Source organism: Olea europaea, unplaced genomic scaffold, assembly GCF_002742605.1.
Source record: "Olea europaea var. sylvestris unplaced genomic scaffold, O_europaea_v1 scaffold578, whole genome shotgun sequence".
Taxonomy (NCBI): Eukaryota; Viridiplantae; Streptophyta; class Magnoliopsida; order Lamiales; family Oleaceae; genus Olea; species Olea europaea.
Window position 1 is genome coordinate 137,710 of NW_019264120.1, and position 11,045 is coordinate 148,754.

An 11,045-nucleotide genomic window follows, 5' to 3' on the forward strand; every position below is an offset into this window, starting at 1 on the left:
AATGACTTTTAAACTGCAATAAATAGGATTCTTGCAAGATTATTATATCACATTTAGATCCCGTTTGTTTCTCATTTTTGTAAAAATAAGAATGAAGAATATATGCGTTATGGGCCCCATACAAGAGATAGAAATTCAAATTTGATGGCTTGATGTGATGGATAATGGTCATATTTTTCATTTTAATGAGGGAAGAATGGGAAACAAACAGGAGCTTAGTCCTTGTTTCGATTCCATTTTAAAGAGGTTTTAGGAAAAATGTATTTTGTAATAGTGGTAAAAGGAAGGAAAATTATATATATATGTTGCGGATGAAGCCCAACAGATGGATTCAATATATATTTCTGTTAATTAGCCAAAAAATTGGATTTTAACCACAATTTAATCAATTATAAAAGGACAAATTGATAACTTTATATACACACACATAAATATGTACAAAAACTTGAATAAAAACAGAAAAAAAAAGAAAAGAAAAAAATAAAAGTAAAGGGGAAAATTATATTCTTCTCCCTTACGCTTACCCTTACCCTCACCACTCAAAACCGGCCCCCCATTCATCACCACCTCCAACTCCATTGTAGGGAACTAAAAAGTAATATCCAAAGGAAAAAACCTTAAATTTAGAAAAAAAAAAAAAAAAAATCATATGGGACCACATCCATGAAAGAAATTGTTCTAAGCAAGGCCTTTAGTGCATGCTTTGTAGTTTGGGGACAATCAACTTGGATTCCAAAATTATGGAAGAGATAAAAAGGCACAGAGCCATGGTATGCAAACCATTGTTTGAATTTCAATTTCTCATGCTATTGATTTTGATTTTGGGGTTGGGTTGGATTTGTTGGGGTGGTGGTGGTGGTGGTGGGGGTGGTGGTGGTGTCGGGGCGATGTGTGGTGGAATCCATGATCTTGATTTTGATGTTGGGGAGGGATTGGGGGTGTGGGGGTTGGTGAAGAAGAATACTATATTTATTTCCTTTTATTTATTTTCTCGTTTTAGTATTTTATTATAATTAATTTATTTGTTTAATGTGATAAATATAAGATTACTATTTTACCATTTTCTAAATTATTTAAAAAAAGGTCGAAGTCCAATTTTTTGATCAACTGATAGAAATATGGATGAAATCCGTCCGTTGGGACTTTATCAGCAACATTTTGAAATGTTTGGGTGATATGATTACAATAAATGAAACGTTAGGAAAAACTCAGCAACCTTTTCAAAGATTTGAGGTTTCAACTGCAATTATCCCTTAATAAAATGATGGCCATTGTTCCACGTGAACTCTAATAAAAATAATTCGACAAGAGAGTTAATGAGACATACTCTACAAACTCTAGAGGTCGAGTTTTCACACTATAATCAAAATTTTCTCTCACATTTCTCCCACTGGTTTTTGGTTTCTTTGTCGGTGTTTGTTACCTCGATCATTTTAAGACTAAATATCAAAATCCCCAATGAGGTACGCTCTAACTTTATGATAATACTTCTAAAAGTGGAGATTAATGGTTCAATTTTAATCAAATATGCAACATAATCTAATTATGGTAAAGTCTCACAACATAACTCAACTAAAATTTGCAAAAAAAAAAATAATAATAAAAAAAAAATAATAATAAATAAATAAATAAATAAAATCAAATGTGATTATTGGAACTACTAATTTTTATTAACTACACAAAAAAGACAGCAATAAAGCCATGAGTACAAATTTTTTTTAACAGAAGTTGTATCGATAATGATGTGGCAAAATATGATTGGACTTTTTTTTTCTTTTTTTTCCCATCCTCCAATGATGTCGTGCCATGTGTTGCATGTAAGATTTTTCTGTCAAAAAACCCTGTACCTATAACATTGTTCAAAAGAGAGATCTTTACAAACTTGAGAGGTCAATTCTTCACATTAAATTGTCCCCTCATTACTCTTAACACGATTGGATTGCAAATCAATAAAGTGGATCAAAATTTAATTTCCATCCAATTTAATCAATTTTCCCCCGACATTTTCCTTAATGTTTGGTACTAACGTTACCCCTCTACCCATTTCTTGACTTTAAGTCGTGACAACACTTCAAGACCAAAATCTACCACGACGCACATACGAATTATATCATTGAATCGAGATGTGTTGTTTTATCATTAAAATTTTGACACGTGAATATAATTTATCAAAATTCGAGATTATTTCCAAAAGAATCTCTAAATACAATACGGTCTCCACTTTAGGGAGTTAATTGTTAAAAATGACATACAAGAAATTTTCTATTTTAACTTTTTAAAAATAGATAATGAGTTTGATTCTCATAATTTGGTGAGCCAAATTCATTCTTAATTCTTGATTTACCATGATTGCATTTAATGATGAACAAATTTCAATACTCTATTTCTTAAATTATTTAAATCATATTTGATAAATTGATGATTGACATATAAAAATATGTTAAATAAATTTTAAGAGAAACCGATAATTATTTCTTGAGGAAAGCAAAAATGAAAAGCCAAGATAGAAAAAATTGTTGAAGTGTATAAAAGAATTTACTTTGTTAATTTAAAGATAATTTCTATTATGTATAAATTCCTCTTTATAAATAAAAAGTTTCTAAAAGATACTCCGAGGTGTCCAAAGTTTAATGGTGAGATAGTAAAAAAGAACATCAAATTGAGACTAGTACAATATAATCCAATTATTATAAAGTCTTCAAAAATAACATTAGGTTAAATCTTGCATAAAATCGGTAACGATAAACGGTACTACTAATTTTTGTTATAAAAATTCGATTATAATCCTTATCAAATAGGGACTAAATGTACAATATTCTTTAATAAGTATTACTTACCTTATAAATTTGTATTTTGATCAATTTGTTACTCTTATTGAAACTCTGGATCTATTGTTATAATAAAATTAGACTTTCCTTTTGATTCTCTCAATTTCTTCGCTTTTTTATTTCACTTTTAATGCGTTATCAGTGTGATAACTTTAATCTAATCACTATTAATGATAGGCAACTCTTTTTCTTAAGTGTCCATTCCTCTGCATATGTATTTATATGTTATTAAATTAAAAGCACTCACATATTCAATTCTAATCTCTACATACGAAATTTGCCCATTAGATAATCCTAGTGCTATCATTTGAATTATATATCATTCAATGCAAATATATATGACATTAAGCGTGCATTGAAATTCTTATAATAGGTATTTGATTTAAATTAGAATTGCACTTGACGTACAAGGAGAGCCTTCACAAGGACCGTAAGGATTACACACAATGGAGGTGGGGGTGAGTGGGTTAATTTTTGGCCCTTTTTTATTTAGGTGGGGCCCATCCTTTGTGAGAGATCCTATCAGGTTTTGTGAACCCGACTTCTACACAGTAGGAAAAATTCTTTAAATTATTGCATATAGACTATGAATTGCCAAAATATTTGTTTGTACAATAGTACAACTACTCAATGAAATATGATTGTTAAGGTTCTATTTGGTAGGGATTTTTTGTCTTAAAAAATTGATTTTTTGACCGTTATTTTACTATTCAAGCCGTAATTTTTGATTTCTTCTCTCACATGTGGATCTTACTTTTCTTCTAACGGTCAAAAAATCAATTTTCAAAATTCCTACCAAACGGGCCTAAAAAAAAAAAAGAAAGGTATGTTGAAAAGATCATGTAGAAGGAGCAAACAGCCTTTACAGAGTCTATGACTAGGTGCTTCAAATTTCAAGAAATGGTCACCAATATTCCATTGGCCCACCCACATGCCAGAAGTTAATTCTATAGCCATCTTTGTCTAATTGATGTAGCCATAAAACAATGTACAATAATATAAATTGCTTCATTTCAAATCATAATGTCATGTACATAGGTTTGATTGGACAAATATCATTTAATAATTTTAAGATAGCCCATCATTTTGTCGTCTAGTAACTTCCTTTTCAAAGTTATTTCTATTATTTATTGTAATGCTTCGTTATTTTCAACATTACAAATAAATTTTATGGTTTATGCGTGCACACAAGAATTGCATCAATGTCGAATCAAGACTAGTTTGGATCTGAAATAGGCTTCAATTCCTTGTTACAGAGTATTCAACTACTAAAGAGCAATTAGTATGAAATATATGATAATATGTAGAAATATGTACCCCACAATAAAATATGTGAAGAATGACGAATTGTTGATAAAAAGACTTCTATGATATGGTTAGACTAGAGTTGAACAACGAAATCGCCAAATCGTCAAATTGAAACGAAATCGCTTTCCTGAAACCGTTGGTTTGATTTCAGGTGAATCCATCAGCATTTTAGTTTTGAACCGAACCAAATCGTCTTGAAGTGGTTTGATTTAGGTTTTAACCTTTGTAAACCGTTTCAAACGGCGATTTACATGAAACAAAAACAAAAAAAATGAAAGAAAAGAAAAATTTGAAAATAAATTAATCTAAATTTCATTTAACCCAATTAAAACTTTAACATATTTCAGTTAAAAAGATATATACAAATTAGACATAATTCAATTAAACTCAATTTGTCAATTATACATCTCAACTAATTAATTAATCATATCCAAATATCCATCAGTCATAACAGCTGTGAAGATAAAACTCTCAAATTGGGTGAAGTATTAAACAACTGCTGTTAAACCATATTCATTGATCCTCCATTATAGTTGAGCAGACAATAAAATCTAGATTTTAATTCAAACTTGCATTTTTCATTTACTTTTAATAATTTTCTCAAATTTTGCTTAAATTCAAATCAGGTACCAAAATTCTTTTATCTTTTGGTAATTGTTTTCTATATCTTTACTGGTATTTATGTTGTTTTATTCTAATAATTGTTGGGCTCCCTTAAAATAATTCGCCAATATTTGGATGGAATGAAAGTTTTGAATGACTCACAAAAAGTCATAATAGCTAGGTACTATTGTATTTGAATTTTTTTTTCATTTTCTTTTATTAATAATTTTATATCATTTAACTATAATCAATAAATTTATGTACTAAATTTTTATATTTATGAAGAAAACTAATCGAGTATTACAATTCCAGATGGATGCCATTAGTATTGCACAAGAGTTTAAAATATTTATATCATGTTATTGCATTGTAATGATTATAGTTATATAAATTTGATTTAAAATTTTTTAGGAATGCAATTTATTTTTTAACTTGAAATTTTAGACTAAAGTCATGTTTGAGCCTCATTAATTTTGAATAATGTATTATAGAATAGTAGATTAATAGAGAATGTGTGGTTAAAAAAGAAAAAAAAATTGATTTGCTTGTAATTTTATTTTAATGAAGTATGTGTGGTTGAAAATGAGTACTGTAGAAAAAAAATGTGATAGAATGAATACCAAACAAGGGCTAATATTTATGATTTAACTTATTTGATACATATTAATTATTTCTTTGTTAAACCTTGATTTTGAACCGAACCAAACCAAAAAAATGGATTGGATTGGATTGGTTTAGTTTAGAAATCGAAGTGATATGTTTGGTTTGGAAAAATTTCAAACCGCTTTAAATGATTTGATTTGAAAATTTATCTCAAACTACTCAAATCGAACCGTATTCACTCCTAAGTTAGACATATAGAATATACACTAAAAAGTACAATTATACAAATATACGAAATGACAAAAAATTGTTTATCCAAAATCAATCTAAATTAGAATAAAATTGTTTATCAAGATATCCAAAATTCACAGTTTCTAAAATGAACCAAATCTTTACATAAAACTGAAAGTTTCCTCAATTGTAGAACATTGAAACTTGATGTCTCAATCCCTCTATATCAACCAGCTACTACTTTAGAAACCCACTCAAGATGGGTCGTTTTGGTGGATTGAAGCAAGAATGCATGTACAATTACTCGATAATTTAGCAACAAAAAAAAAAAAAAATTAAATAAAACTCAACATAGGTCTACACAACATTGTGAACTAAGATAACATTCATTGTCGATGAAGTTGACATATTTTAACTTGATTCTTTAATAATATTAATTTACATCTTGAAATGATTCTTTGGTTGGAGATATCTATGTTGATAATTAGACCAGATAATTTGTCCTCTTTAATTTTTTTCTATTAGAACCTTCAAATTACCCAAGTTACACGTTGAGCTCTAACTTGGGACTCGTAGAGTTCTTAGTTGGGAATCATAAAGCTCTCACTTTGGATCATATTCAATCTCTAGTACTTGTAGAGCTGTCACTCGGGATTTTATTCGACCTATGTTACTCGTAGAGCTCTCACTTAGGACTCGAGCTTTCAATTCTGACTTGGAGTCTTATTCGACGTGCCTTGATTGCTTGGTCTTGCATTTTATCAAGACAACGATTCGTACCATTTCATTGATCAATTGCTTCTTTTTGAAACGAACTTTGCAAAAAGTAGTCATGCGAAATAGTATCACTACCTAATTCATCAAGCACACTTCCCCCCTTCTCCCCCAGCATGCAACAGCCCTATATAATGGATTACCGAAACCAGCAAGTCCTGCACCTGCATCATATGCTTCATTTCTTTGCATGAACCAAACATTTCCTATTCCATGAGGTCGTGAGCACTAACATTTAGATTTTCGACTCCTGTTCAAGAATTTCTTATTTATATTTCTTTATTGATATTCTTGTTTGCATTTAGTTATATGAAATGATGGGGAGGTATAATGTGGTTTCGTGGAGTCTGACTTTAATGGTTGCAGTACTGTGTATGGAGCTTTATGGTTATGTAGCTGTTGAAGCTATTGGAGATGGAGGGCTTATGCTTTTCAAAAGCTACAATATGGAAAATATGCACAAAAGGAAGTATGATCAAAAAGGTGCTGATGTGGGGTTAACTGTTGGTTTTGGGAAAGGCAAGGGTGGTGGTGGAGGATATGGATCAGGTTCTGGTGGAGAAGGGGGAGGATTTGGTGGTGGGTTTGGAGGAGGTACTGGTGGCAGTGGATATGGCCCTGGGGGTGGGAGTGGTGGTGGTTTTGGTGGTGGAGGTGGAGGAGGAAACGGTGGTAGTGGATATGGTTCTGGAGGTGGTAGTGGTGGTGGTTTTGGGGGTGGAGGTGGAGGAGGTAACGGTGGTAGTGGATATGGTTCTGGAGGTGGTAGTGGTGGTGGTTTTGGGGGTGGCAGTGGCAGTGGAGGAGGCAATGGTTATGGTTTTGGGGGTGGTATTGGTGGTGGTTCTGGGGGTGGCAGTGGTGGAGGCAATGGATATGGTTCTGGGAGTGGTGGTGGTTTTGGGGGTGGCGTTGGTGGAGGCAATGGCGGTAATGGATATGGTTCTGGAGGTGGAACTGGAAGTGGTAGTGGTGGTGGTGGATGGAGTAATGGTGGTAGTGGTATTGGTTCTGGTTCGGGACCTAATGGTGGCGGAAGTGGCTCTGGCTCTGGCTCTGGCTCTGGCTCTGGCTCTAATGGTGGAAGTAGAGGATAACGATGTGGGAAAGGGCTCGGGTAATGTAGAAGGAACATCCTTTACAGGCAAAATCTCCAAACATCACTAGTGCTGTTAGAATATAATGCTATTAAAATAAGGATATGATTATTCTCCAAATAAAAGCAAAAGTATTTCTTCTGCCACCAAATATGCAATTTTTGACTCAAAATATATAGATTTTGAGAAGAAACTTGAATCATCACATCAGCCAATATATATTTATAAGACAGTTGACATGTACAAATTCATTTTGTATATCATATGCATAAACGCCCACAGAAATATCAAGTAAAAGATTTTAATAGAAATCCAATCTTGATCACACAGAGCATGCTTCTGAAATCATGGACTTACTTGATCCTTTCCATTCTTTTCCTGAAAAGGGAAGGAAGCACGTAAAGCGTAAATTTCACAAGCAAATTCATTGCGTACAAAATATTTGAAACACGGACTAATGGGAGTTGTTTAACTGATTTCTTCTTGTAATTTCTTACTACGACGCAGCAAAGACCTCCATGAAATCACAAGATGCAACATTTATGGAGCAAGACTAGCTTCAGCGCAGGCAAGAAAAATATATGGTATAGTTGTTTCTTTTTTATAATTCTCTCCTATAATTCCATAGACAGATCATGACAGATGCACTTATTTCGAAATATAATGATAACAATTTCTAAAAGACCAGAGTTGTAAAATAAAATCAGAGCTATAGTTTATTAATCACCTTATACTCTTTATCTATAAGAGTTTGGAATGGGATAATACCCTAAACTTCAGTTTCAGTTATTTAACAAAAGTCAGTTTTGAAAGAAAATTTTAGACAAATGGTACAACTTTTGAAAACTACAAGCTACTGAATTTATTATCCATCCAGCAGGACAATAGGCAAAAATAGGCTTCATAAATCAAACCATACGACTATAGCAACTTTTGAAAGTGTTTGGTTAATCCGATTTAAAGTGAAGTATGGAATGGTTCAATAATCACCTTCTCTGTAGAGTTTGCACCCATGCCAGGGTCACCTTTGTCAGTGACACTGTTCAGTTCCTCTTTCCTGAAGATGAATGAAACAACTAGCAATGAGACATGAATGTCCAAATGGAAATTCAACATTGACCCTGAAATTCTTCCACAAGCAATCGAGAACTTGAAATCCATGACTAACCTTTCATCTTCTCTTAACTGGGAATTGGAGTTACTAGGTGTTCCAGAACCTTGCATATCATCATCCTACAGAAAGTTTTAACCAATACTCTAAAGCACATATTAACGTAAAGAAGTTAATTGTTTTTTCCTATTAATCCAAGCAAATTCTTACAGCACTGTAATTTTGCATCCATCCAGGTACAATATCTGACAAAATTTTGATATATTGCTCCATAGCCGCCTCCTGATTCATGCTTCCTAGACTTTGCCACGCATTCCTTGCACAATGGAATTAGCGCCCCCATCACTCACAAATAGCAGCTTTCAACCCTGTTATATAACTAGCAATCAAACTATACCCTGAAAGCGTTTCAAGGGCGGTCCTAAGGTTTTCACTGCACTATTGTCCATTAGAATTTTGACAAGTTTCTTAATTTTGTACTATCATGTTCCCAAGTCAAATCTAGTTCCATCATGGAAATTCCAAGCCATAATGGCACCCTTTTCAAACCCCAAAATATGTAAACTAAACTGAAGAAGTATTGATCAAAACAAGTAGTTATGCCATGGCAAATCTAACTGCATTTTAGATTAATTTATTCATGACTTGCAGTATTGTACATCGTCATGGAGTTTGAGGACGAAGAAATAAAGTTCCCACCAATTCATCAGTCGAGGGAGTACCCTTCATAATAGTATGTACACTCTTACAGGTTTAAAGTTTACTGATACTAATGCTTTAACATATTGTTTCAGTTTTGCATCAATTTTTTGAGGATTTGTGCTACATTTCTTCCGATTGATCTACATCAAGGACTGATATTCAGAATTTTTACCTTCTGTCCTACTTTCATTCGTCCATCCATCAATCATACTTACTCACAGCCTAAGCATTAATCCAGATAAGAAAAACTAAAATGCCCAAAAACATACATTTATAGGAAATATCAATCAATATAGATATCTACAAATCGATAGTAAGATCAAATACCATTTGGCACGCGAAGACACCTTGAGTGCCATGGGTTGAGGCTCATGACATGGCCCTTCTACTGCAACCTTATGAAGCCCATACAACTGCATCTGCACATTGCTTAGCAATTTCGCCAGCCGATCATTGTCTTTCCCCTTACCCTTCCCTCCATACTCCACATAGTTAACAGCCTCTGCAAAAACTTTATCCAGATCACTCCTCTCTATCCCCTCCCAGTCATCATCTTCATCATCAAAATTCTCATCTTCCACATCCCCTTTCATCAATTCATCATTTCCTCCCAAACCCCCATTCCCATTCCCTTCTTTCTGATCAGTCTCAACATCGTGATTCTCCAGTTCTTCTCCATTTTTCTTCGCCCTGAAAATTACACCATCCAGACCACCACTCACTAAAGTATCCTCCTTTTCACCACAAATCTCACCTATTTCATGACCTTCATCAGTCTCGACATCGCGATTCTTCAGTTCTTCTCCATTTTTCTTCTCTCTGGAAATTTCACTGCAAATCTCACGTATTTCATGACCTTCATCAGTTTTCTCAATCAACATTCCAATATATTTAGACCTTTTATCTTCATCAACAGTATCTTGCATCATCCCAGAAATTTTAATTTCAGAATCTCTATTCAATTCCTCCTCGCCTTCAAATTGATCAACCATTTTTGCAATTTTTTCATCCTCACTCTTTTCTTTAACAATGACTTCCCCCACAGACTCATCCAAACACAATCCAAGATTTTCAAACCCTTTTTCACCCTGATATTGATCAATCTTTTTAATTACAACGTCACCAGCAAACTTAACTCTCTTTTTACTTTTCGTCCTCCCCACTTTCAACCCATTCACCAACTTCGCTTCCTCAACACTAAATATAGCAGTTTTTCCATCATCAGAGGAGTTAGAAAAAGCAAGTGAAACAAATTTCATAATTGCTAAAGAGAAAACAAATGCCAAGAAAGCTGTCAAAACCAGTTCTTGAAAAAAGTCCATGGTTCTTGGTTGATCAGAGTCTTGATAGGCTATCAGAACAGAGGAAAAGGAAAAGGACTTCGGAGAAATGTAAAAGTAGCGAAAGTTTCAAGAAACAACAAGAAAAGAATTAGAGAAAATGATTGAAAAGTATAACATAGATGATCACAGCAACAAACACTATACAACTCCAATATTTTTTTATTAAAATTTCAGAGAGGATATTTACAGGGCAGAGCAAAGCATATTCTTTTAATTTTCTCTTTACTTTTCGTGTTCGTGATTTGTACCATGGGAATATTTTGGTGGGATGATGTGACGTGGGGTCTATATCATTTGCCAAACTAAGACGAAAAGTACCAGAATGCGTCTAATTCCCAGCAAGAAATGGAGATCTAGTGCCACGCAATACATACTGGCGTATCTGTTCCCTCACCCTATTGGACCATATTGCTCAATTTTCATCTTACTTGTGAATTAGAATTAC

The 11,045-nt window shown here is 33.2% G+C and overlaps 2 protein-coding genes across 3 annotated transcripts; one reads left to right on the forward strand and one right to left on the reverse strand.

Moving 5' to 3' along the window:
- The first annotated feature begins 767 nt into the window (after positions 1–767).
- LOC111389309 (glycine-rich cell wall structural protein 1.0-like) lies at positions 768–7,444 on the forward strand. Its single transcript, XM_023014229.1, has 2 exons — positions 768–950; positions 6,653–7,444. The coding sequence occupies exons 1-2, from the start codon at positions 768–770 to the stop codon at positions 7,442–7,444; spliced, it is 975 nt and encodes a 324-aa protein (XP_022869997.1).
- Positions 7,445–7,638: 194 nt separating this feature from the next.
- Positions 7,639–10,830, reverse strand: LOC111389321 (acyl-CoA-binding domain-containing protein 3-like). Of its 2 annotated transcripts, XM_023014243.1 has the most exons (5): positions 9,585–10,826; positions 8,766–8,871; positions 8,613–8,677; positions 8,435–8,501; positions 7,639–7,822 (listed from the first exon to the last, which is right to left on the reverse strand). In XM_023014243.1, the coding sequence occupies exons 1-5, from the start codon at positions 10,577–10,579 to the stop codon at positions 7,790–7,792; spliced, it is 1,266 nt and encodes a 421-aa protein (XP_022870011.1). In that variant the 5' UTR covers positions 10,580–10,826; the 3' UTR covers positions 7,639–7,789. The 2 variants fall into 2 exon arrangements, with proteins under 2 accessions (XP_022870011.1, XP_022870012.1); XM_023014244.1 differs by lacking the exons at positions 7,639–7,822; positions 8,435–8,501; positions 8,613–8,677 and having other exon boundaries at positions 8,776–8,923; positions 9,585–10,830.
- Between the last annotated feature and the right edge of the window lie 215 nt (positions 10,831–11,045).

Excerpts from the sequence above, each read along its gene's own strand:
- LOC111389309 (XM_023014229.1), top strand. The coding sequence starts at position 768 with ATGGTATGCAAACCATTGTTTGAATTTCAATTTCTCATGCTATTGATT. Across the intron at positions 951-6,652 it reads GATTGGGGGTGTGGGGGTTG|TTATATGAAATGATGGGGAG; the intron begins GTGAAGAAGAAT and ends GTTTGCATTTAG.
- LOC111389321 (XM_023014243.1), bottom strand. The coding sequence starts at position 10,579 with ATGGACTTTTTTCAAGAACTGGTTTTGACAGCTTTCTTGGCATTTGTT. Across the intron at positions 8,872-9,584 it reads GTGTCTTCGCGTGCCAAATG|GAATGCGTGGCAAAGTCTAG; the intron begins GTATTTGATCTT and ends CCATTGTGCAAG. Across the intron at positions 7,823-8,434 it reads GTGCAAACTCTACAGAGAAG|GAAAAGAATGGAAAGGATCA; the intron begins GTGATTATTGAA and ends TTCCCTTTTCAG.